Below are 26,838 nucleotides of genomic sequence, written 5' to 3'. Positions count from 1 at the left end.
CGTGAGGGACCCTGGGCTGGCGGCCGAGGGTCAGCTGCCCTGGACAGCACAGGTGCCAGGCAGGTGTGCAGAGGCACCTGAGCTGGGGGTGTTCTGGGTACGTCCCAGGTGGGAGAGCCAGCTGAGCCGCAGCTGTAGAGGGTGGGTGTGGCTTGGCTGGGTAGGGCAGTGGGGAGGGGGTGCGGTTGGTTTTAGGGTCAGAATAGGAGGAATGGGGCATCCATGGTAGGGATCAAAGGGGCAGGCTGGGCTGGGAGGGAGGGGAGGTGATGAGGAGGGAAGAGCTCAGAGCAAAGAGGTGCCCAGAGGCAGGAAGTGGGGAAGGGGAACTCGAGCCAGGCTTGGGAGGTGGAGGCCCCTGACTGAGCCCCCAGCACACCCAGCCCCAGCCCTGCCCTGCCCCAGCCCTTCTCCCCACCCTGCCCCTTCCCTTCCCTGAGCCCCTGCCCCATTCCTGTCCCTGGCCCGGCCCAGGGCGGCATCTTTGGAGGCCTGTTAGTGGCAGGGAGAAGGCTGGAACAGGGGCCTGACTAGGGTGGGGCCCACGTGAGTCCTGGACCTTGGCCCCAGCTCCCGGTTTCCAGCTGTCCTGGACTCCCTGTGCCCACCTCCTTGGCTGTTCCGGGATCTCACGCTGTGCCCCTCAGCAGAGTGGCAGCCGCGTTCCCGCAGGCAGGAGCCACCTGGTCACGGCCAGGACCCCAGAGCCCCACGCCCAGCAGGCGCGGTGCTTGGCCTCAGGAGAGCTGCTGGGCCCCGGGCTTCTGAAGAGGCAAACAGTGTTTCCAGAGGCTTTGCACCCGGGGACAGGTGGCAGAGGTGTGAGGTGCGGGGTGCCCTCGGGCACACGACCGGAGGCGCTGACCAGTACGGGGTCAGGTTTTGGTTTGGGGGCTTCTGTGACTCCTGAGGTCCTGGAGGCTGCTGGGCCAGGCAGGCAGAGCAAGAGGGTCACCCCGAATCTCACGCCAGGCTCAGAGTCGACGCGTGGAGACCAAGGGGTGTCTTTGTGGGGCGGGGTGTAAGACGTGGCAGAGCCCTGGGGACTGACTGTGCCCCTTGGCGTGGGGTGGGGGCTTCCTCACCTCTGAGGGGTTCTGGCACCCCCTCACGGCCTCACGGGCAGTAGGAATGGGGTGGGGTGAGCTCTTCCCAGAACCGAGGGCTGAGTGCAGCTCCCAGCTGGACCGAGTCTGCCTGATGTACGGCTGGAACATTCTTGTGGTTGGGGCAGCGCATTCTTTCCTATGGTGGTCGGGTGGGCTGGCCAGGCCCAGAAGCTGGCCAGAGGCAGCTCCGCCCCAGACCCCAGGGAGCCAGAGACCTCAACCAGCGCAGGCCCTTTGCCCTTTGCCCTTTACAGCAGGAGGCTGCTTCCCTTGGGCCCCACCCAGCTGCAAACAGCACCCCCCACCCTGGGGTCACCCAGGTCCTGCCTCAGGTGTGGCTTCCCATCCATGAGTCACAGGCCTGGGCCCCCTCCCCATCCCTGACTCACTGGCAGGGCCCCTCCTGGGGCTTCCCGATGCTCCATCCCCCCACGAGGCCCAGCCTCCGTGAGTCAGCCCTCAGCTACGAGCCTCCGGCCTAAGGTGTCCTCCTGGGCCAGGGTGGGCTCTGCAGGTGGGCGCTGCTCCAGGATGTGCCAGATGGGCAGCTTGGGAGGGGCTAGGCCTGCCGTGGGACCCCACTGGCCCCGGAGCAGTAGCCTGGCCTGGGGCAGGGCAGGCACCATGGGGTAGGGTGTGCTCCCCACTTCATGCAGGTCTGTGAGGAAGTGTGACTGGGGGGCTGCAAGAGCTGATGGGCAGCAGGCCCCCTCCCCTAGCCACGTGTCAGCGGCTTCCCGAGTCCTCCCTGGCAGGGTGGGTGGGCAGAGGCTGAAGTAGGGCCTGGCCCGGGCCTGGAGGGAGCTCCAAAGAGAGGCGTGGCCTCAGCCCCTCCCACTGGGGGAGCCCTTCAGTCTGTTGGGGGGTCCTTCTGGGTGGCCGTGGGGATGGCCTGTGTTCCTTTGTGGTCCTGGCAGCATCTGGTGTGCAGTGAAGTGCCAGCTCCCCCTGTGTCCCCAGGTCCCCCTAGGGGACTTCATTGGGCAGGATGGGTGAGGAAACCCCGGTTTCCTGTTTCTGGCGGGCCGAGGGCGTGTCTGTGGGGGAGGGGGCTCCTTGCTCCTTCCCGCCGGGACACTCCCCTCCCTGGCGGCCTGGGCGGGGTGGGGCCTCGGGGGCGGGCCTGCTTCGCCGGGGAGTACAGCAGGCAGGGAGTGGCCACATCGACTGGGGCTCTGAGCTGAGCCTGTGCTCCTGTGCCGAGTGAGCGTCTCGTGGGGCCGCCAGCCTTCAGCTGCTTGTGTGCCACGCGGGGCTGCCCGGAGCACTGTGCTGAGGCTGAGCATCTGGGCGACAAAGGTGTGGGGGCAGCATGTCTCAGCACCAGCTCCGCGTGCCGGAGCCCCAGGGCCTGGGCCGAAAGAGAACCAGCTCGGAGGACAACCTGTACCTGGCTGTGCTCAGGGCCTCTGAGGGCAAGAAAGGTAGCAGGGCTCTCCTTGGGCACCTCCGCCAGGCAGGGCGGGCCCCTGTGGGAGGAAGGCCCACATCCTGTGGCAGGAAGCCTTGGCAACGGGTGGGGGGCTGGTCTCGGAGATGGGGGTCGGGGGACAGCCATCCCCACCCAACACAGAGTGGGCCAACAGGAGCCCGCAAGGCCGATGGGGGCCTCTGAGCATCAGGTGTCAGGCCTGGACGGGCGAGGAACTCTGCACTCTGGGGAAGGTTTGCTGCTCTGTCAGCACCACAACAGCTTCCCTTCCAACACCCCAGCGGGCCCTGGCCCTGGCTCTGCCACACCCCTGCTTGGGTCTCAGTCTGTAGGGGGCGGCGGGTGTGCAGGACGGGACATGTGTGCCCTGGGCTCAGGGTGCGGTCCAGGACCCTCCCATTTCCTCCGGGGAAGAGTCGGGTGGGGTGGTGCACCTGGCGGCGCCTGGGCCCCTGGCACCTGGGTCTCTGCTGTCCTGGCTGGGCTGTGGGTGAGGGCGCCTGGGTCTCTGTGTGATCTGAGGGAGGCTTTGGGGCTCCCCAGGCGGGACCTGGCCAGCCAGGCTGCCGTGTCTGCATGGTGGTCACCGGAGGGCCCCCGGGGCTTCTCCCAGGCCCCAGGTAAACTGGTCTTGTCTCCCCCAGATGAGCGGGATCGTGTGCAGAAGAAAACCTTCACCAAGTGGGTCAACAAGCACCTCATCAAGGTTGGTGGTGCATGCTCGTGCGTGTCACAGGGGCCGAGGCTGCCGGAGCCACCGAGGGAGGGTGGCCCCCACCGCCTACGGCTGTCCCCATGCTGCCTGTGCACTCACCTTTCATCTCTGAAACCTGTTATTTTCTGTCCTTTTTCTTCCCTACGCCTGCTCCTGTCTCTCTCTTCCTCCTCTTCCTTCTGGTTTTTCCTGGTCTCTCCTTGCAGCACTGGAGGGCAGAGGTAGGTGCCTCCGCGGGGCAGGGGTGTGTTCCGTGGGCTCCTGGGGGACTCAGCCCCCGCCTCCTTCCCTCTGGTACTGGCACCCACTCGGTGGATCAGCCTCCCAGGGACTGTTGGTGGCTCGGGGGGACTGGCCACCTCAGCTGCTGCTGTCCCCACAGGCCCAGAGGCACATCAGTGACTTGTATGAAGACCTCCGAGATGGCCACAACCTCATCTCCCTGCTGGAGGTCCTCTCGGGGGACAGCCTGGTACGTGTGCCCCTGCCCCTTCCGGGCCCTGCCTGCCCCCACCTGGAGACCTCTGCCTGCCTTCCCTCCTTGGGGCCTCTTCGGCCGCCCACTCTACTGAGAATCCAGCTTAGCCCTTCCTGCCGTCTCCCTGGGGGCAGCCTGGCCTCATCCCTGGCAGTGCCTCCTGCCCAGGCTGCTGGGCATCACAGCCGAGGGCCTGGCCTGGGAGTGGCCGCAACCCTCGGACCTCGGCTGCTCTGGGCCTTGCTGCCCTCCACATCGGGGCCCTGACACAGTAACCTCACGCTCTGCTCTGCTTTGGTTTCTCTGCTGCTTGGACTCTGAACCTTGACCTCTGCCCTTTACCCTTTGCCCTGCTCTGGCTGGGCAGCCGAGGGAGCGGGACGTAAGCAGGAGCTCACGCCTGGTGAGTGGCTGTGCCTGCTGGCCGCAGCGGCACGGGAGCTCCCCAAGACCATGGAGCCCAGCTTTCTGGGGGCTGGCGGCCCATCGGCCGACCCCTGCCTGGCTCTTGGGCGGGCAGGTGGTTGGGTGTCAAGCTGCCTGTCCACCGTGCTGCCCAGAGCTGGCCTGGGACCCACCAGCAGCTGCTGTGGCTGCCGCCGCCGGGCAGGAGGACCCCCCTTAGTGCCACTGCCCTCCACATGAGGCTTCCTGGCTGTTGTCTCCTCCCACCCCTTCCTTCCTTCCCTCAGTCTGGATCGCTGGACTTCCCGAGCCCTGGTGGGCCTGGCCCGGCCCCTGGGCCGGTGGCCTCCCTTTCCCTGCGGGGGAGGGTGAACCTGGGATGAGAGGGGCTGCTGCCCCCGGGGAAGACCCTTGGCTCGGTCGCTGCAGTGCTTAGGGGGTGTTGAGGGTGGGGCCTGGGAGCTGCAGCTGCACTGTGGGTGCTGACTGATCCCCCCCCACAGCCCCGGGAGAAGGGGAGAATGCGTTTCCACAAGCTGCAGAACGTCCAGATTGCCCTGGACTACCTCCGGCACCGCCAGGTAAGGCTGCCCACCCGGCCCTGGGCCCAGCCAACCCCTCACCAAGCCAGCCCTGCCCTGTGGGCCGTGACCGAGAGCCCCTCGCTCACAGGTGAAGCTGGTGAACATCAGGAACGATGACATTGCCGACGGCAACCCCAAGCTGACCCTTGGCCTCATCTGGACAATCATTCTGCACTTCCAGGTAGAACGGCTGCCTCCAGGACCCCCACCCCCTGCAGGAGTTTGCGGAGTAGCCTGGGCTCCTTGGCTGGCGGGCTGATCCACTTTCTGGCTGGGTGTGGCCCGGGAGGTGGCTGGCACCATAGGTATGGTGGCGCCTGGGTGCCTTCCTGCCAGCCACAGCCCTGGACTGGATCTGTGGCCTGAGGGTACAGGCCTCTCTCTGAGGCCACCTATCCGTGCCCTCTGGCCCTGGCTGGGCAGGGCCTGGAGCCTCCCTATGGAGGAATGCGGGCCCCGGTGCCTGCCCTGGGCAAGCTTCTGCAGCATCGCAGGCTGAGTCACCCGCTGCTTGTCCTGGCTGTACAGGAAACCACAAATCTGAGAGCTGAGCAGGCAGAGCCTGGTGCTGGCACGGCAGCTGAGTCACACAGGCTGGCAGAACGACAGGCAGCTAGGGGTGGGTGGGCAGAACCTGGCCTGAGCGTGCCACTGAGTGCAAAGCCAGGCTGCCAGAGGCCCCACCTGCCAGCCCGAAACCAGGGATGGAGCTTGAGCCCCAGCCTTTTCCAGGCCTGGGGGTTCTGGGCCAGGTTTAGGGGTATACTTATGGGCTCCTCTTATGCCCGCTGTCCTTCCACTCTGCTCCATCCCAGCCCCTGGAGGTGCAGGGTGCAGCCCAGCCTCCCCAGTTAGGGGAGTGGGCACCTGCTGTGTGGTGGCAGTGAGGGTTGAGGGTTCTGAGCTGTGTGGTGGTAGATGCCACCGGCTGGAGTGGCTGGACTTGTGGCCCCGAGGCATGGCCAGTCCCAGCAGCTTCCAAACAGGGAAAGGCCCCGGGGCCCAGTGCTGCCCTGGCTAGCTTGGTGGCCCCACACACTCCCCTGGGTGCCGAGCTGCCCCTGCCCCTGTGCATGTGGCTGTGGGCACAGGGCAGGCCTGACAGCTGTGGCTGAGCTGTGGCCTCCTATCTGCTGTGGGCAGATCTCAGACATCCAGGTGAGCGGGCAGTCGGAGGATATGACGGCCAAGGAGAAGCTGCTGCTGTGGTCACAGCGCATGGTGGAAGGGTACCAGGGCCTGCGATGTGACAACTTCACCTCCAGCTGGAGAGACGGCCGCCTCTTCAACGCCATCATCCACCGTCACAAGTACTTGGCCCCGGGGGCAGGGGGCTGGGGGCTGGGGACACCCCCACAGTGCCTCCGCTAGGCAACTTCAGACACGTCGGGGCAGGGAGGAGGGCAGGAGGAACAGGGATGAGTGCCAGCTGGCCACCTCAGGGTGGTGGAGTTCAGGGCCCGGCCCTACCCTGGTGCCCTTCAGCAGCACCACCGCTTCCTCGAGGCTGGAGGGCCTGCAGGCTGCTGGTCCTCACAGCCAGGAGCATGTGCCCGCTGTGGATGCCTCCGGAGGGGCCTGGTGGGCAGGGTGGCTGCAGGGAGCCTCAGCTGCCTGGCACTCTCCGCTCTGCACAGTCCTCTGTGCTGTGCCCTGGGCTCCTGGGCATGGGGGTGGCAGGGCGCTTTCAGCTCTGCCCGTGTGGCAACGCACCTTTCAGGGTGAGTGTGGGGCGGGGTCCACGGTTGCTGGGATGTGTGAGGAGCAAGCCTGCGCGCCCGCCTGTGTGGTGTGGCCACTGGTCTTGTCCCACCCACCTGACCAGCCACCTGCTTGTCCCAGGCCCATGCTCATCGACATGAACAAGGTGTACCGGCAGACCAACCTGGAGAACCTGGACCAGGCTTTCTCTGTGGCGGAGCGGGACCTGGGAGTGACACGGCTCCTGGACCCTGAGGGTACGTCTGCGTGGCCCTCCTCCCTGCCCCTTCCCCTGCTGCCTGCCCCAGAGCCCCCGCTGAGCTGCCCTTCCCTGCAGATGTGGACGTCCCTCAGCCCGACGAGAAGTCCATCATCACCTACGTCTCGTCGCTGTATGACGCCATGCCCCGTGTGCCAGACGTGCAGGATGGGGTGAGGGCCAACGTGAGTGGGGGGCCTGGAGGGCAGGGGGCTTGGGCCTGGATGCACCGATGGCCCCTGACAGCCATCCGTGCCTGCCTGTGCCTGCCCGCAGGAGCTGCAGCTGCGCTGGCAGGAGTACCGGGAGCTGGTGCTGCTGCTGCTGCAGTGGATACGACACCACACCGCTGCCTTTGAGGAACGCAGGTTCCCCTCCAGCTTCGAGGAGATTGAGGTGGGCCTGCCGTGTGGGGTGGGGTCCTGGGCCTGCCCTGAGGGCTGGGCATGGCTGCCGACACCCTCATCCCCGGCAGATCCTGTGGTCTCAGTTCTTGAAGTTTAAGGAGATGGAGCTTCCAGCCAAGGAGGCCGACAAGAACCGGTCCAAGGGCATCTACCAATCCCTGGAGGTGAGTGGGACCACCGGAGGGGTGGGTGGTGTCCTGGACCACCAGTGGTGTCCTAGAGGCTCTTCCAGAGCCCGACCTGGCCCTGCCTTTGGGACCAGGGCTGTCCCGGGTCTGGTGGGCTGGGGTCTGAGGGCCCAGCGCCCCATCCCCTGCCCCCTGCATATAGGGCCTGAGCTTGGCCCCTGTCCACAGGGAGCGGTGCAAGCAGGCCAGCTCAAGGTGCCCCCTGGCTACCACCCGCTGGACGTGGAGAAAGAGTGGGGCAAGCTGCACGTGGCCATCCTGGAGCGGGAGAAGCAGCTCCGCAGCGAGTTTGAGAGGTGGGTGGGGCCCTGTGGTGGCAGGGGAACCACCCGAGGGTGAGTCACTGCCTGGGGAGGAAACCCCCGCCCGCCCTTCCCCAGCGGGGGAACCCGAGCTCCCACTGGCCTTAGGACAGTGGGCCACAGGCAGGGAGGCCAGAGCAGGAGGCGAGCTACAGTCTGTGCCCAGGGCTGTGCCGGACCCGGCCAACGCAGCCCCTTCCCCGTGCTTCTGCCGCAGGCTGGAGTGTCTTCAGCGCATCGTGACCAAGCTGCAGATGGAGGCGGGGCTGTGTGAGGAGCAGCTGAACCAGGCCGACACCCTGCTGCAGTCGGTGAGGGGTGTGGGGCTGGCAGCACGGGAGGGAGGCCAGAGGAGCCTGCCCCGCCCTGCAGCCGGAAAGCCAGGGGGGGCTGTCTGCCTGGGCTCCTGGGGCAGGGGCAGGGGCGGGGCATGCGGTGGGGAGTCCAGCCCTGAGCTCCTCCCTCTGCAGCCAACTCTCACAGTGCAGCCAACTCTCACAGTGCAGCCAACTCTCACAGTGCAGCCAACTCTCACAGCCTGCTTTGGGCAGAGTTGGTTTCTGGTCACCGGGCAGAACCCAGGGTGGCTGCCTTGCCCCCATCAGGCCCCCTCCCCTACAGCGGTTTACGTTAGGGGCGGGGTGAAGAGAGGGGTGAGGGGAGGGGTGAGGGGAGGGGTGAGGGGAGGGGTGAGGGGAGGGCCCAACCCATGCTGCTTGCCCAGGAGGACAGGGCCACACAGCGTTACAGGAGGAGTTACGTGGGGTGGGTAATGGAGGATGAGGCCCAGGACCCCACGGACATGGTCATGGGGGTATCGGTTCTTGGACTGGGCAGAATTACTCTGGACTTGGTCCCAATCCCCCAGAAGGCCGGCAGGAAGATGTGTGAGGTGGGCAGGGAGGGAAGGGGAAGGATGGGGACGGGGGCAGGACCCACTGAGGCTGAGGAAGCGGGTGAGGGTGGCCATCTTGGCCGGGGCCCCAGTGAGGTCAGAGGGGGATCAGCTGTGCTCCGAGTCACGACAACGACCTTGCAGGATGTCCGGCTGCTGGCCGCAGGCAAAGTGCCGCAGCGGGCAGGGGAGGTGGAACGGGACCTGGACAAAGCGGATAGCATGATCCGGCTGCTGTTCAATGACGTGCAGACCCTCAAGGATGGACGGCACCCGCAGGGCGAGCAGATGTACCGCAGGTGGGCCCCGCCCTGCCCTCCCTGATGCCCAGGTCCACACAGCCCCAGGCCTGCCAACACCTACCTGAGTCCTCTGCTGCCCCAGGGTATACCGTCTGCACGAGCGCCTGGTAGCCATCCGCACCGAGTACAACCTCCGGCTGAAGGCAGGCGTGGCGGCCCCTGCAACCCAGGTGACCCAGGTGACTCTGCAGAGTGTGCAGAGGCGCCCTGAGCTGGAGGACTCCACTCTGCGCTACCTGCAGGACCTGCTGGCGTGGGTAGAGGAGAACCAGCACCGTGTGGATGGCGCTGAGTGGGGTGTGGACCTGCCCAGCGTGGAGGCGCAGCTGGGCAGCCACCGAGGCCTGCACCAGTCCATCGAAGAATTCCGGGCCAAGATTGAGCGGGCACGGAGTGATGAGGTGGGTGGCACTGAGCGATGGGCAGCGGAGGGGGTGGGCCGGGCCCAGCCACTGCAGGCCTCACCATCTCATCTGTTGCAGGGCCAGCTCTCCCCTGCCACCCGGGGTGCCTACCGTGACTGCCTGGGTCGGCTGGACCTGCAGTACGCCAAGCTGCTGGTGAGTAGGGGCAGGGCCAGCTGGGGGAGGTGGGTAGTCCGCGGCCTGCTGACACGCATCCTCCTGCCCACAGAATTCCTCCAAGGCCCGCCTTAGGTCCCTGGAGAGCTTACACAGCTTTGTGGCAGCCGCCACTAAGGAGCTAATGTGGCTAAATGAAAAGGAGGAGGAGGAGGTGGGCTTCGACTGGAGCGACCGCAACACCAACATGACCGCCAAGAAGGAGAGCTACTCGGTGAGGGGTGGCCCAGTGCCCCTGAACCCCACAGTCCCCTCCCCGCTGTGCCCTGGCTGTCCCCTGTAGTCAGAGACCAGTGGGGGCCCTGGGTCGAGTTTGCTGGGAGCTTGGCAAAGCTGGATGTGGCCGGCCAGCCCTGAGACCCTTTGCCCTGGTGCCAGGCCCTGATGCGGGAGCTGGAGCTGAAGGAGAAGAAGATCAAGGAGCTCCAGAGTGCTGGGGACCGGCTGCTGCGGGAGGACCACCCGGCCCGGCCCACGGTGGAGGTGGGGCTGAGGGAGCCACCCAGGGCTCCCTGGGCAGGGGCGGGGCTGCAGAGGGGCCATGCTGGGCCCCCAGGTGGGGCAGGGCAGGGACTGACAAGGACCTGCTGCCCTGTAGTCCTTCCAGGCGGCCCTGCAGACGCAGTGGAGCTGGATGTTGCAGCTGTGCTGCTGCATCGAGGCACACCTGAAGGAGAACGCTGCCTACTTTCAGGTGAGAACTGGAGCTCCCCTCCCCACTGTGGCTCAGTGGCGCCTTGGAGGAGCCCCTGGACCCCCTCAGCAGCTCCAATCAGGAACCCTCCTATCTGTTGCCAGCTGCTACCTGCAGCCTGACCGGGGCCTTAGACAGGGATGCTCCCCAGGCCTCCTGGGGGCTTTGCCACTCCGTCCTCAGTGCCCCCGTCTTGGGCCTGCCCTGGGAGAGCTGTGGGCTAGGGCTCTGGTCCCAGGTAGCCTGGCGTGACCCCCTCCCACTGCCCCAGTTCTTCTCAGACGTGCGGGAGGCCGAGGGGCAGTTGCAGAAGCTGCAGGAGGCGCTGCGTAGGAAGTACAGCTGTGATCGCTCCGCCACCGTCACCCGGCTGGAGGACCTGCTGCAGGATGCCCAGGTGAGGGAAGGGGTGTGCAGGGGCGTGTCGGGAGAGGCTGGCCTGGAGTCTGGGCTGCATGGATACCCTGGAGACTGGGGCGGGGGGAGCAACTGGAGGGGCCAGCAGGGGTTGGGAGGCGCCATGGGGGGTGTAGAAGTCAGCTGACGGGGCAATGAGGCAGGGTGTGGGGAGCCAAGAGGCAGCCGGTCTGAGCCGGGCCACCCCCATCTCCACAGCCACAGAGCTAGTAGAAGCCTGAAGTCAGCAGCTATTGCCAGCCCTTGTACTGTAGAAGGGGCACCAGCTGTTTGGCCTGAGATCTGGAGTGGGCAGAGTGGAGCTGGGCTTCGTGCTCTGGGGGCAGGAGTGGGATCACCCAGGAGGGTGGGGGCACAGTGGGGAGTGACAGGGAAAAGGGATTGGAGGCTGGAATGGCCTCTGAGATCGGCAGGGCTGGGCCTGGGGAGAGCCAGCAGCTCCCAGGTACATCCTACAGCCTGGCCTCCGCAGAGGGGTGGGATGGGAGGAGGCAGTGACCTTCTGCAGCCCGCAGGGGAGGGGCAAGGGGCGAGGGCATTGTAGGGGCCAGAGCGTAGCTGCGGACATGGTGGGTGAGCTGGGGTGAGAGGAGGGTGCCCTATCTGGGTTGGGAAGGAGCGAGGGCGCATGGGTCTGCTTTGGGGCCAACCCCCAGGGCCCGTCCCAGCTACACGTCCTGCTTTCAAGTGCCGCCAGCCCGGGAGCATCAGGAGGGCCCCACAGGCCTGGTCCAGGGTCTGGGGGTGCCTGGGGCAGGCCTGTGGGTCTCCATGGCCGTTGTCTAGATGCTGCCCCTCCCCCACAGGACGAAAAGGAACAGCTGAACGAGTACAAGGGGCACCTCTCGGGCCTGGCCAAGCGGGCCAAGGCCATCGTGCAGCTGAAGCCCCGCCACCCAGCCCACCCCGTGCGGAGCCGCCTGCCCCTGCTGGCCGTGTGCGACTATAAGCAGGTGGAGGTGAGGGCAGGCCCAGGCTCCACCAGGGGGCGTGACCAGGCAGGGCACGGTGTGGCCGTGTCCTCACCAACTCTACCCATTCCAGGTAACCGTGCACAAGGGTGACGAGTGCCAGCTGGTGGGCCCTGCGCAGCCGTCCCACTGGAAGGTGCTCAGCAGCTCCGGCAGCGAGGCCGCCGTGCCCTCCGTGTGCTTCCTGGTGCCCCCGCCCAACCAGGAGGCCCAGGAGGCTGTCACCAGGTGGATGGCAGGGGCTCAGCAGGTGGGGGGTGGACGGCGGGTGGGACGCTGGTGATGCTGACTGTAGGCCTGACCTGCCAGGCTGGAGGCCCAGCACCAGGCCCTGGTCACGCTGTGGCACCAGTTGCACGTGGACATGAAGAGCCTTCTGGCCTGGCAGAGCCTTCGCCGTGACGTGCAGCTCATCCGCTCCTGGTCCCTGGCCACGGTACACCTGCCCCCCAGCCAGGGGCTCTCTGGGTGGGAGGAGGGGAGGGGCATTCTGCAGGGCACAACCGCCTCGCCCGGCACTTAGCCCCACATGCTTCCCCCAGTTCCGCACCCTGAAGCCAGAGGAGCAGCGCCAAGCCCTGCACAGCCTGGAGCTGCACTACCAGGCCTTCCTGCGGGACAGCCAGGACGCAGGCGGCTTTGGGCCTGAGGACCGGCTGATGGCCGAGCGCGAGTACGGCTCCTGCAGCCACCACTACCAGCAGCTACTGCAGAGCCTGGAGCAGGGTAGGGCATGGCAGGGCTGGGGTGGTTGGGCTGGTGCGAGGTGGGCAGTGGAGTGACCCGGATGTGTTCCCCAGGTGCACAGGAAGAGTCTCGCTGCCAGCGCTGCATCTCTGAGCTCAAAGACATCCGGCTGCAGCTGGAGGCCTGTGAGACGCGCACCGTGCACCGCCTGCGGCTGCCGCTGGACAAAGAGCCGGCCCGGGAGTGTGCGCAGCGCATCGCTGAGCAGCAGGCAGGGGTTGTCCCCACCCTGTCCAGTCCCATCCCTCTCCCCAGCCCTCTCCCCACCCTCCCTCCTTCGGCCCTCAAGGGGCGCTGTGTGCTGCGCCCGGTGGTAAGTGCATTCCCACTCCTGTCTTTGCAGAAGGCGCAGGCGGAGGTGGAGGGACTGGGTAAAGGGGTCGCCCGGCTCTCCGCCGAGGCCGAGAAGGTCCTGGCCCTGCCAGAGCCATCACCTGCGGCCCCCACGCTGCGCTCGGAGCTGGAGCTGACGCTGGGCAAGCTGGAGCAGGTCCGCAGCCTGTCTGCCATCTACCTGGAGAAGTGAGTGCACCTGGCCACAGGCGAGGCGCTCGGGTGGGCTGGGAGGTGCTGGCCAGGAGGTGGGAGGCCCAGGCTTGGGTGGCGGCCGCAGAGGTGGTGAGAAGAGTTCAGGGCTGCGTGCTCTTCTACAGTGGTGGCCGGGGGACTTCCTGGTGATGAGATTTGGGTGTGGGGAAGAGAGAGTGGAGCTGGGTGGTGGCTGCTGAGTGAGGTGGGGAGGCTGTGGATCTACTTTCAGTGGCGGAGTAAGGAATTCTGCACCCTGCCTCTTGTCTGTCCTGTTCCTGGCCTGGACTTAACGGCTTCTGGCATTTATTTCCGATGGGTTATGTCATAGTCTTTTCCTGTGTTGCAAACCACATGTCCAGCCCCTATCTACTCTTCACAAAACCAACACAGTGATAGGGCCGCCACTGTCTGTCACAGGGTGCCATTTCCACCCTAGTGTCCCCTTTACCCGGTCTTGGGCTGCAAGGGCTGAGAACTATGCTTTCAGGCCCTGTGGGCACCAGGACACCGCTGTCATCCAGCCAGTGGGCTCTTCCTGTCTCAGGGCCTTGGGGTCTGCCGTTCCTGGCTGGCACACCCCCTCTTCCCTCTTCAGGCTGGGGCCTGAGTGTCCTTGTGTTGCAGAGGCTCCCAGCTTCCTTCTCCCCAAGTCTGTTCTCCCTGAAGCAAGCCTGTGACCACAGGGTCAGCCAACCCCCAGGGTTGGGTCTGGGCTTGGCAGGCAGCACCTTGGGTCGCTGTGGCTCGGGTTCCATCCTCTTGGGCTGTTGCTCGAGCCCCATGTCCTGGCCCTGAGCCGTGCTTTCCCACCAGGCTCAAGACCATCAGCCTGGTGATCCACAGCACGCAGGGAGCCGAGGAGGTGCTCAGGGCCCACGAGGAGCAGCTCAAAGAGGCCCAGGCCGTGCCGGCCACCCTCCCGGAGCTCGAGGCCACCAAGGCCTCTCTGAAGGTACTGTTTCCGGGCTTGGACCTCACAGTGGGGTGGGGGTACAGCGGGCGCAGCTGAAACTGCACACGCCCCTCCTGTCCCCAACAGAAGCTGCGGTCCCAGGCTGAGGCACAGCAGCCCGTGTTCGACGCCCTGCGGGATGAGCTGCGGGGGGCGCAGGAGGTGGGGGAGAGACTGCAGCAGCGGCACGGGGAGCGGGACGTGGAGGTGGAGCGCTGGCGGGAGCGGGTCGCCCAGCTGCTTGAGCGCTGGCAGGCTGTGTTGGTCCAGACCGATGTGCGGCAGCGTGAGCTTGAGCAACTGGGCCGCCAGCTGCGTTACTACCGCGAGAGCGCAGACCCCCTGGGCGCCTGGCTGCAGGATGCCAGGCAGCGGCAGGAGCAGATTCAGGCCGTGCCTCTGGCCAACAGCCAGGCTGTGCGGGAGCAGCTGCGGCAGGAGAAGGTGGGCCTGGGTCGGTGGGGACGGGGCGGCTGGGCGTGCCCTGCGGCCGCTGCTCTAACCGCGCTGTCCCCCAGGCCCTTCTGGAGGAGATCGAGCGCCATGGCGAGAAGGTCGAGGAGTGCCAGAGGTTTGCGAAACAGTACATCAACGCCATCAAGGTAAGGCCCCGCCGCCTGCGCCAGGCCCCAAGTCCGGGACTGTTGCCGGGGCAGCGGGCTTTCCCTGAGCCTGGGCCATGCCAGGGAAAGCCTGTGTGAGGGTTTGGGGGCTGGGCAGGGGTCACCAGAGGGCAGAGCTGGTGGCTGACCACAGTGCATTCCCACAGGACTATGAACTCCAGCTGGTCACATACAAGGCGCAGCTTGAGCCGGTGGCCTCCCCGGCCAAGAAGCCCAAGGTCCAGTCCGGATCAGAGAGTGTCATCCAGGAGGTAGGGCGGGGCTGAGCCTAGCCGGACGGAGAGCTGGCGGGCCTCGAGTTGTGGCTCTTGCAGGGCTAACCCTGGCTGTATCCCACAGTATGTGGACCTGCGTACGCGCTACAGTGAGCTGACCACACTCACGAGCCAGTACATCAAGTTCATCAGCGAGACTCTGCGTCGCATGGAGGAGGAGGAGGTACAGCCCACTGGGCAGAGGCTGGGCGGAGGGGTCTATCTCACCACCTGTTGCGGCCCACGCACAGCCAGAGGAGCTGCCTGAGGCCACTTCTCATGGCCCTCCCCACTCTCCCCGCTGGCGCTGCCAGCACCCTCTGCCCCCAGCTCAGCCTGCCCCACCTGTGGCCTGCCCCCTGGCCTGGCGCGGCTACACTGCTCCCCCACAGTGGCTGGCGCCGCCTCTCCTCCCTCGTGAGCGTCCCCTCTGCAGTCCTCTCTGCAGCCTCCTGTGTGCTCTACCTTGGCGTTCTGCGTTGGCCTCTCCGCTCAACCCTTTGCTGCCAGAAGTCGGGGGTGTTGGGTTGTGGGGCTAGGGAGGGGTCTTCCAAGGCACCCACCTGTCAGCTTCTCCTTTCTGCGTGGCCCTGAATCCTCTTCCGAGCTGGCTCGGGTCTGCCCTGCTGTCTCCACGCTGGCCGCCTCGCCTCACCTCGCCCCACCCAGGCTTCCCACCCTGGTTGGGGAGAGGGGTCCAGTGGTGGGAGCCAGGCCCCTGGTGTCCAGCAGAGCTCAGGCAGGGCTGCGTGCTGGGCGTGGCTCGCAGGTTCCGAGCTCGTGCTTTGCTCTCTCTCTCCCCGTCCGTCTGTCTCCATCGCCTGTCTGCGGGAAGAGGGGAGGACGCCTGGGCCTCCTTCCCCAGGCTGGTGAGCACAGTGGGGCCGGCTGCGATCGCTGCCCGAGTGCCCTGGGCGGGTGCACGCTGTCTCCTCCGCCGGGCTGGGGCCTCTGTCTTCCCCGACCCCTGCTCCGCGCTGTCTTAGTGAACTGTGCTGGTGCGTGCCCTGTGAGCGCTGGTGCCTGCCCGTGTTCACACTCTCTCTGCTTCTCTTCTTCTCTCTGCTGTGGCCGCAGAGGCTGGCTGAGCAGCAGCGGGCAGAGGAGCGCGAGCGGCTGGCCGAGGTGGAGGCTGCGCTGGAGAAGCAGCGGCAGCTGGCCGAGGCGCACGCCCAGGCAAAGGCACAGGCGGAGCGGGAGGCGAAGGAGCTGCAGCAGCGCATGCAGGAGGAGGTGGTGCGGCGGGAGGAGGCGGCAGTGGATGCGCAGCAGCAGAAGCGCAGCATCCAGGAGGAGCTGCAGCAGCTGCGGCAGAGCTCGGAGGCAGAGATCCAGGCCAAGGCCCGGCAGGCAGAGGCAGCGGAGCGCAGCCGGCTGCGCATTGAGGAGGAGATCCGCGTGGTACGCCTGCAGCTGGAGGCCACTGAGCGCCAGCGTGGTGGGGCCGAGGGGGAGCTGCAGGCCCTGCGTGCACGGGCGGAGGAGGCGGAGGCACAAAAGCGGCAGGCACAGGAGGAGGCCGAGCGCTTGCGGAGGCAGGTGCAGGACGAGAGCCAGCGTAAGCGGCAAGCGGAGGCGGAGCTGGCCCTGCGCGTGAAGGCCGAGGCCGAGGCAGCGCGCGAGAAGCAGCGGGCCCTGCAGGCCCTGGAGGAACTGCGGCTGCAGGCGGAGGAGGCGGAGCGGCGGCTGCGGCAGGCCGAGGTGGAGCGGGCACGGCAGGTACAGGTGGCCCTGGAGACGGCTCAGCGCAGCGCAGAGGTGGAGCTGCAGAGCAAACGTGCCTCTTTCGCGGAGAAGACGGCACAGCTGGAGCGCTCCCTGCAGGAGGAACACGTGGCGGTGGCGCAGCTGCGGGAGGAGGCTGAGCGGCGGGCACAGCAGCAGGCCGAGGCCGAGCGCGCGCGTGAGGAGGCGGAGCGGGAGCTGGAGCGCTGGCAGCTCAAGGCCAATGAGGCGCTACGGCTGCGGCTGCAGGCGGAGGAGGTGGCGCAGCAGAAGAGCCTGGCACAGGCTGAGGCCGAGAAGCAGAAGGAGGAGGCGGAGCGTGAGGCACGGCGGCGCGGCAAGGCGGAGGAGCAGGCCGTGCGGCAGCGGGAGCTGGCTGAACAAGAGCTGGAGAAGCAGCGGCAGCTGGCGGAAGGCACCGCGCAGCAGCGCCTGGCCGCGGAGCAGGAGTTGATCCGGCTGCGGGCCGAGACGGAGCAGGGGGAGCAGCAGCGGCAGCTGCTGGAGGAGGAGCTGGCCCGGCTACAGCGTGAGGCGGCGGCGGCCACGCAGAAACGCCAGGAGCTGGAAGCCGAGCTGGCCAAGGTGCGGGCCGAAATGGAGGTGCTGCTGGCCAGCAAGGCGAGGGCCGAGGAGGAGTCACGTTCCACCAGCGAGAAGTCCAAGCAGAGGCTGGAGGCCGAGGCCGGCCGGTTCCGCGAGCTGGCCGAGGAGGCCGCCCGCCTGCGTGCCCTGGCGGAAGAGGCCAAGCGGCAGCGGCAGCTGGCCGAGGAAGACGCAGCACGGCAGCGGGCCGAGGCGGAGCGGGTGCTCGCGGAGAAGCTGGCCGCCATCAGCGAGGCCACGCGGCTCAAGACGGAGGCAGAGATCGCGCTCAAGGAGAAGGAGGCAGAGAATGAGCGCCTGCGGCGGCTGGCGGAGGACGAGGCCTTCCAGCGGCGGCGGCTGGAGGAGCAGGCGGCGCAACACAAGGCTGATATTGAGGAGCGCCTGGCCCAGCTGCGCAAGGCGTCGGACAGCGAGCTGGAGCGGCAGAAGGGGCTGGTGGAGGACACGCTGCGGCAGCGGCGGCAGGTGGAGGAGGAGATCCTGGCGCTGAAGGCGAGCTTCGAGAAGGCGGCCGCTGGCAAGGCGGAGCTGGAGCTGGAGCTGGGGCGTATCCGCAGCAATGCGGAGGACACACTGCGCAGCAAGGAGCAGGCCGAGCTGGAGGCTGCCAGGCAGCGGCAGCTGGCGGCAGAGGAGGAGCAGCGGCGCCGTGAGGCTGAGGAGCGCGTGCAGAAGAGCCTGGCGGCCGAGGAAGAGGCCGCACGGCAGCGGAAGGCGGCGTTGGAGGAAGTTGAGCGACTGAAAGCCAAGGTGGAGGAGGCGCGGCGGCTGCGGGAGCGAGCAGAGCAGGAGTCGGCGCGGCAGCTGCAGCTGGCCCAGGAGGCTGCCCAGAAGCGGCTGCAGGCAGAAGAGAAGGCGCACGCCTTCGCGGTGCAGCAGAAGGAGCAGGAGCTGCAGCAGACGCTGCAGCAGGAGCAGAGCGTGCTGGACCGGCTACGCAGCGAGGCAGAGGCTGCCCGGCGGGCGGCTGAGGAGGCGGAGGAGGCCCGGGTGCAGGCGGAGCGTGAGGCGGCACAGTCCCGGCGGCAGGTGGAAGAGGCCGAGCGGCTGAAGCAGTCGGCAGAGGAGCAGGCACAGGCCCGGGCTCAGGCGCAGGCGGCTGCAGAGAAGCTGCGCAAGGAAGCCGAACAAGAGGCAGCACGACGGGCACAGGCGGAGCAGGCGGCCCTGCGGCAGAAGCAGGCAGCTGATGCAGAGATGGAGAAGCATAAGAAGTTCGCGGAACAGACGCTGCGGCAGAAGGCGCAGGTGGAGCAGGAGTTGACCACACTGCGGCTGCAGCTGGAGGAGACCGACCACCAGAAGAACCTGCTGGACGAGGAGCTGCAGCGGCTGAAGGCGGAGGCAACAGAGGCCGCACGCCAGCGTAGCCAGGTGGAGGAGGAGCTCTTCTCAGTGCGCGTGCAAATGGAGGAGCTGAGCAAGCTCAAGGCACGCATCGAGGCTGAGAACCGTGCACTCATCTTGCGCGACAAGGACAATACGCAGCGCTTCCTGCAGGAGGAGGCTGAGAAGATGAAGCAGGTGGCGGAGGAGGCCGCGCGGCTGAGCGTGGCAGCTCAGGAGGCTGCGCGACTGCGGCAGCTGGCAGAGGAGGACCTGGCACAGCAGCGAGCCTTGGCAGAGAAGATGCTCAAGGAGAAGATGCAGGCAGTGCAGGAGGCTACGCGGCTCAAGGCTGAGGCAGAGCTGCTGCAGCAGCAAAAGGAGCTTGCACAGGAGCAGGCTCGGCGGCTGCAGGAGGACAAGGAGCAGATGGCGCAGCAGCTGGCGGAGGAGACGCAGGGCTTCCAGCGGACACTGGAGGCCGAGCGGCAGCGGCAGCTGGAGATGAGTGCTGAGGCTGAGCGCCTCAAGCTGCGTATGGCTGAGATGAGCCGCGCCCAGGCCCGCGCTGAGGAGGATGCCCAGCGCTTCCGGAAGCAGGCGGAGGAGATCGGTGAGAAGCTGCACCGCACAGAGCTTGCTACGCAGGAGAAGGTGACGCTGGTGCAGACACTGGAGATCCAGCGACAGCAGAGTGACCACGATGCTGAGCGCCTGCGGGAGGCCATTGCTGAGCTGGAGCGTGAGAAGGAGAAGCTCCAACAGGAGGCCAAACTGCTGCAGCTCAAGTCTGAGGAGGTACCACCCCCTCTCCATGCGACAGGCGGGTGGGCCTGGGGATCTGCTTCGGTGGGTGGTGGGTGCTCCCAGGCTGGCGGTCCCTGATCACACCCTCTTCTTCTGCAGATGCAGACGGTGCAGCAGGAACAACTGCTGCAGGAGACGCAGGCCCTGCAGCAGAGCTTCCTCTCTGAGAAGGACAGCCTGCTACAGAGGGAGCGCTTCATCGAGCAGGAGAAGGCCAAGCTGGAGCAGCTCTTCCAGGACGAGGTGGCCAAGGCACAGCAGCTGCGTGAGGAGCAGCAGCGGCAGCAGCAACAGATGGAGCAGGAACGGCAGCGGCTGGTGGCCAGCATGGAGGAGGCCCGGCGGCGGCAGCATGAGGCCGAGGAGGGCGTGCGGCGCAAGCAGGAGGAGCTGCAGCAGCTGGAGCGGCAGCGGCGGCAGCAGGAGGAGCTGCTGGCTGAGGAGAACCAGAGGCTGCGTGAGCAGCTGCAGCGCCTGGAGGAGGAGCACCGGGCCGCACTTGCGCACTCAGAGGAGGTCACTGCCTCTCAGGTGGCCGCCACAAAGACCCTGCCCAACGGCCGGGATGCACTTGATGGCCCCGCGACAGAGACAGAGCCGGAGCACAGCTTCGATGGCCTGCGGCAGAAGGTGCCAGCCCAGAGGCTGCAGGAGGCCGGCATCCTGAGTGCGGAGGAGCTACAGCGGCTGGCACAGGGCCACACCACAGTGGACGAGCTTGCGCGGCGGGAAGATGTACGCCACTACCTGCAGGGCCACAGCAGTATCGCAGGGCTGTTGCTGAAGCCCACCAATGAGAAGCTGAGTGTTTACACTGCCCTGCAGAGGCAGCTGCTGAGCCCTGGCACGGCCCTCATCCTGCTGGAGGCTCAGGCAGCCTCAGGCTTCCTGCTGGACCCGGTGCGGAACCGACGGCTGACTGTCAATGAGGCTGTGAAGGAGGGCGTGGTGGGCCCTGAGCTGCACCACAAGCTGCTGTCGGCCGAGCGCGCCGTCACTGGCTACAAGGACCCCTACACCGGGCAGCAGATCTCCCTCTTCCAAGCCATGCAGAAGGGCCTCATCGTCCGGGAGCACGGCATCCGCCTGCTGGAGGCCCAGATCGCCACGGGTGGCGTCATCGACCCCGTGCACAGCCACCGCGTGCCCGTGGACGTGGCCTACCGGCGCGGCTACTTCGACGAGGAGATGAACCGCGTCCTGGCGGACCCCAGCGACGACACCAAGGGCTTCTTCGACCCCAACACGCACGAGAACCTCACCTACCTGCAGCTGCTGGAGCGCTGCGTGGAGGACCCCGAGACGGGCCTGCGCCTTCTGCCGCTCACGGATAAGGCGGCCAAGGGCAGGGAGCTGGTCTACACCGACTCCGAGGCCCGGGACGTCTTTGAGAAGGCCACTGTGTCCGCGCCGTTCGGCAAGTTCCAGGGCAAGACGGTGACCATCTGGGAAATCATCAACTCGGAATACTTCACAGCGGAGCAGCGGCGGGACCTGCTGCGGCAGTTCCGCACGGGCCGGATCACGGTGGAGAAGATCATCAAGATCATCATCACGGTGGTGGAGGAGCAGGAGCAGAAGGGCCAGCTCTGCTTCGAGGGCCTGCGCAGCCTGGTGCCAGCCGCCGAGCTGCTGGAGAGCAGGGTCATCGACCGCGAGCTCTACCACCAGCTGCAACAAGGTGAGCGCTCTGTGCGAGAGGTGGCCGAGGTGGACGCTGTGCGGCGGGCCCTCCGGGGTGCCAACGTCATCGCAGGCGTGTGGCTGGAGGAGGCAGGGCAGAAGCTGAGCGTCTACGACGCCCTGAAGAAAGACCTGCTGCCGTCCGACGTGGCTGTGGCCCTGTTGGAAGCCCAGGCTGGCACCGGGCACATCATCGACCCCTCCACCAGCGCCCGGCTGACCGTGGACGAGGCAGTGCGCGCCGGCCTGGTGGGCCCCGAGTTTCATGAGAAGCTGCTGTCAGCCGAGAAGGCTGTGACGGGATACAGGGACCCCTACACGGGGCAGAGTGTCTCGCTGTTCCAGGCCCTGAAGAAGGGCCTCATTCCCCGGGAGCAGGGCCTGCGCCTGTTGGACGCCCAGTTGTCCACGGGCGGTGTCGTGGACCCCAGCAAGAGCCACCGCGTGCCCCTGGATGTTGCCTGCGCCCGAGGCTTCCTGGACGAGGAGACCAGCAGGGCCCTGTCAGCACCAAGGGCTGACGCCAAGGCCTACTGTGACCCCAGCACAGGGGAGCCGGTCACCTACAGCGAGCTCCAGCAGCGGTGCCGGCCCGACCAGCTGACTGGGCTGAGCCTGCTGCCGCTCTCAGAGAAGGCTGCTCGGGCCCGGCAGGAGGAGCTCTACTCAGAGCTGCAGGCCCGTGAGACCTTCGAGAAGACCCCGGTTGACGTCCCCGTGGGTGGCTTCAAGGGCAGGACGGTGACAGTGTGGGAGCTCATCAGCTCTGAGTACTTCACCGCAGAGCAGCGGCAGGAGCTGCTGCGTCAATTCCGCACCGGCAAGGTCACCGTGGAGAAGGTCATCAAGATCCTCATCACCATCGTGGAGGAGGTGGAGACCCTGCGGCAGGAGAGGCTGTCCTTCAGCGGCCTCCGTGCCCCTGTGCCAGCCAGTGAGCTCCTGGCTTCCAGGGTCCTCAGCAGAGCCCAGTTTGAGCAGCTCAAGGACGGCAAGACGACGGTCAAGGACCTTTCGGAGCTGGACTCCGTGCGGACGCTGCTGCAGGGCAGTGGCTGCCTCGCTGGCATCTACCTGGAGGACACCAAGGAGAAGGTGTCCATCTACGAGGCCATGCGCCGGGGCCTGCTGAGACCCAGCACCGCTGCGCTCCTGCTGGAGGCGCAGGCGGCCACTGGCTTCCTGGTGGACCCCGTGCGGAACCAGCGCCTGTATGTCCACGAGGCCGTGAAGGCAGGCGTGGTGGGCCCCGAGCTTCATGAGCAGCTGCTGTCGGCCGAGAAGGCTGTCACCGGCTACAGAGACCCCTACTCAGGCAGTACCATCTCCCTCTTCCAGGCCATGCAGAAGGGCCTGGTCCTCCGGCAGCATGGCATCCGCCTGCTGGAGGCCCAGATCGCCACGGGTGGCATCATCGACCCCGTGCACAGCCACCGCGTGCCCGTGGACGTGGCCTACCAGCGTGGCTACTTCAACGAGGAGATGAACCGCGTCTTGGCGGACCCCAGCGACGACACCAAGGGCTTCTTTGACCCCAACACGCACGAGAACCTCACATATAGGCAGCTGCTGGAGCGCTGCGTGGAGGACCCTGAGACGGGCCTGCGCCTCTTGCCATTGAAAGGGGCGGAGAAGGCTGAGGTGGTGGAGACCACACAGGTGTACACTGAGGAGGAGACACGAAGGGCATTTGAAGAGACGCAGATTGACATTCCTGGCGGCGGCAGCCACGGCGGCTCCACCATGTCCCTGTGGGAGGTGATGCAGTCGGACCTGATCCCCGAGGAGCAGCGGGCCCAGCTGATGGCTGACTTTCAGGCCGGCCGGGTGACCAAGGAACGCATGATCATCATCATCATTGAGATCATTGAGAAGACGGAGATCATCCGCCAGCAGGGTCTGGCCTCCTACGACTACGTGCGCCGCCGCCTCACGGCTGAGGACCTCTACGAGGCTCGGATCATCTCCCTCGAGACCTACAACCTGCTCCGGGAGGGCACCAGGAGCCTCCGTGAGGCCCTCGAGGCGGAGTCCGCCTGGCGCTACCTCTATGGCACGGGCTGCGTGGCCGGCGTCTACTTGCCCGGCTCCAGGCAGACACTGAGCATCTACCAGGCCCTCAAGAAAGGGCTGCTGAGTGCCGAGGTGGCCCGCCTGCTGCTGGAGGCACAGGCAGCCACGGGCTTCCTGCTGGATCCAGTGAAGGGGCAGCGGCTGACTGTGGATGAGGCTGTGCGGAAGGGCCTGGTGGGGCCTGAGCTGCACGACCGCCTGCTCTCGGCTGAGCGGGCGGTCACCGGCTACCGCGACCCCTACACTGAGCAGACCATCTCACTCTTCCAGGCCATGAAGAAGGAGCTGATCCCTACTGAGGAGGCCCTGCGGCTGCTGGATGCCCAGCTGGCCACCGGCGGCATCGTGGACCCCCGCCTGGGCTTCCACCTTCCACTGGAGGTGGCTTACCAGCGCGGCTACCTCAACAAGGACACGCACGACCAGCTCTCCGAGCCCAGCGAGGTGCGCAGCTACGTGGACCCGTCCACCGACGAGCGCCTCAGCTACACACAGCTGCTCAGACGGTGTCGCCGTGACGATGGCACCGGCCAGCTGCTCCTGCCGCTGTCGGACGCTCGCAAGCTGACCTTCCGTGGCCTGCGGAAGCAGATCACCGTGGAGGAGCTGGTGCGCTCGCAGGTCATGGACGAGGCCACGGCGCTGCAGCTGCGGGAGGGCCTGACCTCCATCGAGGAGGTCACCAAGAACTTACAGAAGTTCCTGGAAGGCACCAGCTGCATCGCCGGCGTCTTCGTGGACGCCACCAAGGAACGGCTCTCGGTGTACCAGGCCATGAAGAAGGGCATCATCCGCCCCGGCACGGCCTTTGAGCTTCTAGAGGCACAGGCGGCCACCGGGTACGTCATCGACCCCATCAAGGGACTGAAGCTGACGGTGGAGGAGGCTGTGCGTATGGGCATCGTGGGCCCCGAGTTCAAGGACAAGCTGCTGTCGGCCGAGCGAGCCGTCACCGGGTACAAGGACCCTTACTCTGGGAAGCTCATCTCCCTCTTCCAGGCCATGAAGAAGGGCCTGATCCTGAAGGACCACGGCATCCGCCTGCTGGAGGCCCAGATCGCCACGGGTGGCATCATCGACCCCGAGGAGAGCCACCGGCTGCCCGTGGAGGTGGCCTACAAGCGTGGCCTCTTCGACGAGGAGATGAACGAGATCCTGACCGACCCCTCGGATGACACCAAGGGCTTCTTTGACCCCAACACGGAGGAGAACCTCACCTACCTGCAGCTGATGGAGCGTTGTATCACCGACCCCCAGACGGGCCTGTGCCTCCTGCCGCTGAAGGAGAAGAAGCGGGAGCGGAAGACGTCCTCCAAGTCCTCCGTGCGCAAGCGCCGAGTGGTCATCGTGGACCCCGAGACGGGCAAGGAGATGTCCGTGTACGAGGCCTACCGCAAGGGCCTCATTGACCACCAGACGTACCTGGAGCTGTCCGAGCAGGAGTGCGAGTGGGAGGAGATCACCATCTCCTCCTCGGACGGCGTAGTTAAGTCCATGATCATCGACCGCCGCTCCGGCCGCCAATACGACATTGACGACGCCATCGCCAAGAACCTCATCGACCGCTCGGCACTGGACCAGTACCGCGCCGGCACGCTCTCCATCACCGAGTTCGCCGACATGCTCTCGGGCAATGCCAGCGGCTTCCGGTCCCGTTCCTCCTCCGTGGGATCCTCCTCCTCCTACCCCATCAGCCCCGCCGTCTCCAGGACCCAGCTGGCCTCCTGGTCAGACCCCACTGAGGAGACGGGCCCCGTGGCTGGCATCCTGGACACGGAGACGCTGGAGAAGGTGTCCATCACCGAGGCCATGCACCGCAACCTGGTGGATAACATCACAGGGCAGCGACTGCTGGAGGCACAGGCCTGCACCGGGGGCATCATCGACCCCAGCACCGGTGAGCGCTTCCCTGTCACCGACGCTGTCAACAAGGGCCTGGTGGACAAGATCATGGTGGACCGCATCAATCTGGCCCAGAAGGCCTTCTGCGGCTTTGAGGACCCACGCACCAAGACCAAGATGTCGGCCGCCCAGGCCCTGAAGAAGGGCTGGCTCTACTACGAGGCCGGCCAGCGCTTCCTGGAGGTGCAGTACCTGACCGGTGGCCTGATTGAGCCCGACACGCCGGGCCGCGTGCCCTTGGATGAGGCCCTGCAGCGTGGCACGGTGGATGCCCGCACTGCACAGAAGCTGCGTGATGTGGGCGCCTACTCCAAGTACCTCACCTGCCCTAAGACCAAGCTCAAGATCTCCTACAAGGACGCGCTGGACCGCAGCATGGTGGAGGAGGGCACAGGGCTGCGGCTGCTGGAGGCTGCCGCGCAGTCCAGCAAGGGCTACTACAGCCCCTACAGCGTCAGCGGCTCCGGCTCCACCGCCGGCTCCCGCACCGGCTCCCGCACTGGCTCCCGGGCCGGCTCCCGCCGCGGCAGCTTTGACGCCACTGGCTCTGGCTTCTCCATGACCTTCTCTTCGTCCTCCTACTCCTCCTCGGGCTACGGCCGCCGCTACGCCTCAGGGTCCTCGGCCTCCGTGGGGGGCCCTGAGTCCGCCGTGGCCTGAGCCTGCCTGCGCCCACCCCGCTCTGCATGCGGCCCAGCCCGGCTCCCACCGAGGCACTGGGGTCGTTTTCAACGCTTAAAGGTGTCTTCCTCCCAAGTGGTGCCTAAAGTTTAACCAAAAAGACCAGACTAATATATTAATATATATCTGCTGTCCAGACAGCCTGTATCTTGGGGGACAGGGCTGGCCCAGCTGCTGGCCGTCTCACCCCCTCGGGTCTCCCCACTCCCCTCTACCTGCCACTCACACAGCCAGGTGCCTTGGAGGGTCCCACGCTGGGCCCCAGCCCACCCTCCTGTCCCCAGGGTTGCCCGTCTGCCTGTCCTAGCTGCACAGGGCAGCTGGGCTCAGCCCCGTCAGTAGAGGGCCCTCAGCCTCTCAGGGCTGGAGCCCTGGGCTGGCGTTTCTGCCCTGGTGTTTCTAGCACTGGCCTGCACGGTAGGCCTTGCTGGGGATGGGGAGCCCCAGTCGGCCTCTCTCCCAGTCTACCCAGAGAAGCCCCTTCCCCATGGGAAGATGAGGCCCTCGGGCCCAGCCCCCACAGTGCTGTCTGATCTGTGCTTTCCAGCTCACCCCCCACACTCACTCCTGAGACCTCTGGCCTCCGGCATCAGCCTCCAGCCTCTGTTCCCCTAGTAAGTGCCTTCCTTGTCGGCCTCTAACCCCAGGCCCTGAGGACCCAGACCCGGTGGGGAGATGTACGTTCCAGCTGGCATGGCTGGGAGCTGCAGACCTGCCCTGGTGGGTCCAGGGGCCCCTTCAGCTTGTGGACCCCACCCTGGGGTGCTGCCTGCCCGTCTCTCTCCCAGGGAGCCCCAGCCCTCTTTGGGCCCAGGGACGCCGGCCAGGCTCTGTGCTGACCGTCCTGTTCCACCCAGCCCTGGCCTCAGCAGCGACCGCCCCTGCCTCCACCTTCTGAGCTTTGCATGTTCCACTAACCCTGGGCGGGTGGCAGGTGGAGGTGTCAGGCTGCTGGCGCCTCTGCAAGGGCAGAACACTAACCTGACCGTGGGCGGGGCCTTGCGGCATCCGCCCCCAATAAAAGCAATTCCAACCTTCCTGTGCCTCCTGCTTTGTGTTTTTGTCTTGGGGTCAGGTGTGTGTCAGGGACAGGGTGGACATTGCAGCCCCGGGCTCCAGGCTCTGAGCTCAGCCACTATGGCTGGCCAGAGACAGACGTCTATGTGCAACAGAGACCAAGTGCCAGCAGGAGGGCGGCTGAGAGACCCTGGGCAGAGGGGGCAGTGTAGGGCAGGGTGGTGGCCACACTGAGGCTGGGCCTGCTGGGGCCTGCTGCTGGGCAGGTGCTGACCAGCCCCCCAGCCCCACCCCTGCACTATAAGGGGCTGTTTCTCATCTGAGGTGGGGTCTAGCATGCTCCCATATCAGTCACTGGCTGTGGCCGCCTGGCCTCTGGGGAGGGTGCTACATGGCCCCGGGTCAGTTGGTTCCTGCTGGCCCGGCAGCCCTCCAGAGGAGAGGCCACAGGCAGTGGGCCTAGTGTGA

At 66.5% G+C, this 26,838-nt stretch overlaps 1 protein-coding gene across 26 annotated transcripts in view; it reads left to right on the top strand.

Moving 5' to 3' along the window:
- PLEC (plectin) overlaps positions 1–26,390 on the top strand; it is a 61,572-nt gene extending 35,182 nt beyond the window's left edge. For 8 of the 26 annotated variants that reach the window (XM_028853100.2, XM_028853103.2, XM_015146181.3 and 5 more), the window contains 31 exons: positions 3,186–3,247; positions 3,639–3,728; positions 4,643–4,720; positions 4,812–4,904; positions 5,867–6,033; positions 6,566–6,681; positions 6,762–6,868; positions 6,960–7,079; positions 7,159–7,254; positions 7,447–7,574; positions 7,798–7,891; positions 8,620–8,774; positions 8,860–9,178; positions 9,260–9,337; positions 9,411–9,572; positions 9,737–9,841; positions 9,957–10,052; positions 10,324–10,449; positions 11,276–11,428; positions 11,514–11,668; positions 11,750–11,876; positions 11,983–12,166; positions 12,241–12,398; positions 12,531–12,709; positions 13,532–13,670; positions 13,758–14,114; positions 14,189–14,272; positions 14,440–14,544; positions 14,633–14,731; positions 15,625–19,005; positions 19,114–26,390. In XM_028853100.2, coding sequence (XP_028708933.2) covers positions 3,186–3,247; positions 3,639–3,728; positions 4,643–4,720; positions 4,812–4,904; positions 5,867–6,033; positions 6,566–6,681; positions 6,762–6,868; positions 6,960–7,079; positions 7,159–7,254; positions 7,447–7,574; positions 7,798–7,891; positions 8,620–8,774; positions 8,860–9,178; positions 9,260–9,337; positions 9,411–9,572; positions 9,737–9,841; positions 9,957–10,052; positions 10,324–10,449; positions 11,276–11,428; positions 11,514–11,668; positions 11,750–11,876; positions 11,983–12,166; positions 12,241–12,398; positions 12,531–12,709; positions 13,532–13,670; positions 13,758–14,114; positions 14,189–14,272; positions 14,440–14,544; positions 14,633–14,731; positions 15,625–19,005; positions 19,114–25,332 — 13,532 coding nt within the window. In that variant the 3' untranslated portion in view covers positions 25,333–26,390. Of the gene's footprint in view, positions 1–2,228; positions 2,534–3,185; positions 3,248–3,462; positions 3,478–3,638; positions 3,729–4,642; positions 4,721–4,811; positions 4,905–5,866; positions 6,034–6,565; positions 6,682–6,761; positions 6,869–6,959; positions 7,080–7,158; positions 7,255–7,446; positions 7,575–7,797; positions 7,892–8,619; positions 8,775–8,859; positions 9,179–9,259; positions 9,338–9,410; positions 9,573–9,736; positions 9,842–9,956; positions 10,053–10,323; positions 10,450–11,275; positions 11,429–11,513; positions 11,669–11,749; positions 11,877–11,982; positions 12,167–12,240; positions 12,399–12,530; positions 12,710–13,531; positions 13,671–13,757; positions 14,115–14,188; positions 14,273–14,439; positions 14,545–14,632; positions 14,732–15,624; positions 19,006–19,113 lie in introns of those variants that run through there. The other 18 variants (XM_077944338.1, XM_077944345.1, XM_077944334.1 and 15 more) reach the window with 7 other exon arrangements.
- The last annotated feature ends 448 nt before the right edge of the window (positions 26,391–26,838 follow it).

Source organism: Macaca mulatta, chromosome 8 (assembly GCF_049350105.2).
Source record: "Macaca mulatta isolate MMU2019108-1 chromosome 8, T2T-MMU8v2.0, whole genome shotgun sequence".
NCBI classification, from domain to species: Eukaryota; Metazoa; Chordata; class Mammalia; order Primates; family Cercopithecidae; genus Macaca; species Macaca mulatta.
This window is presented reverse-complemented; position numbering and strand designations above follow the sequence as displayed.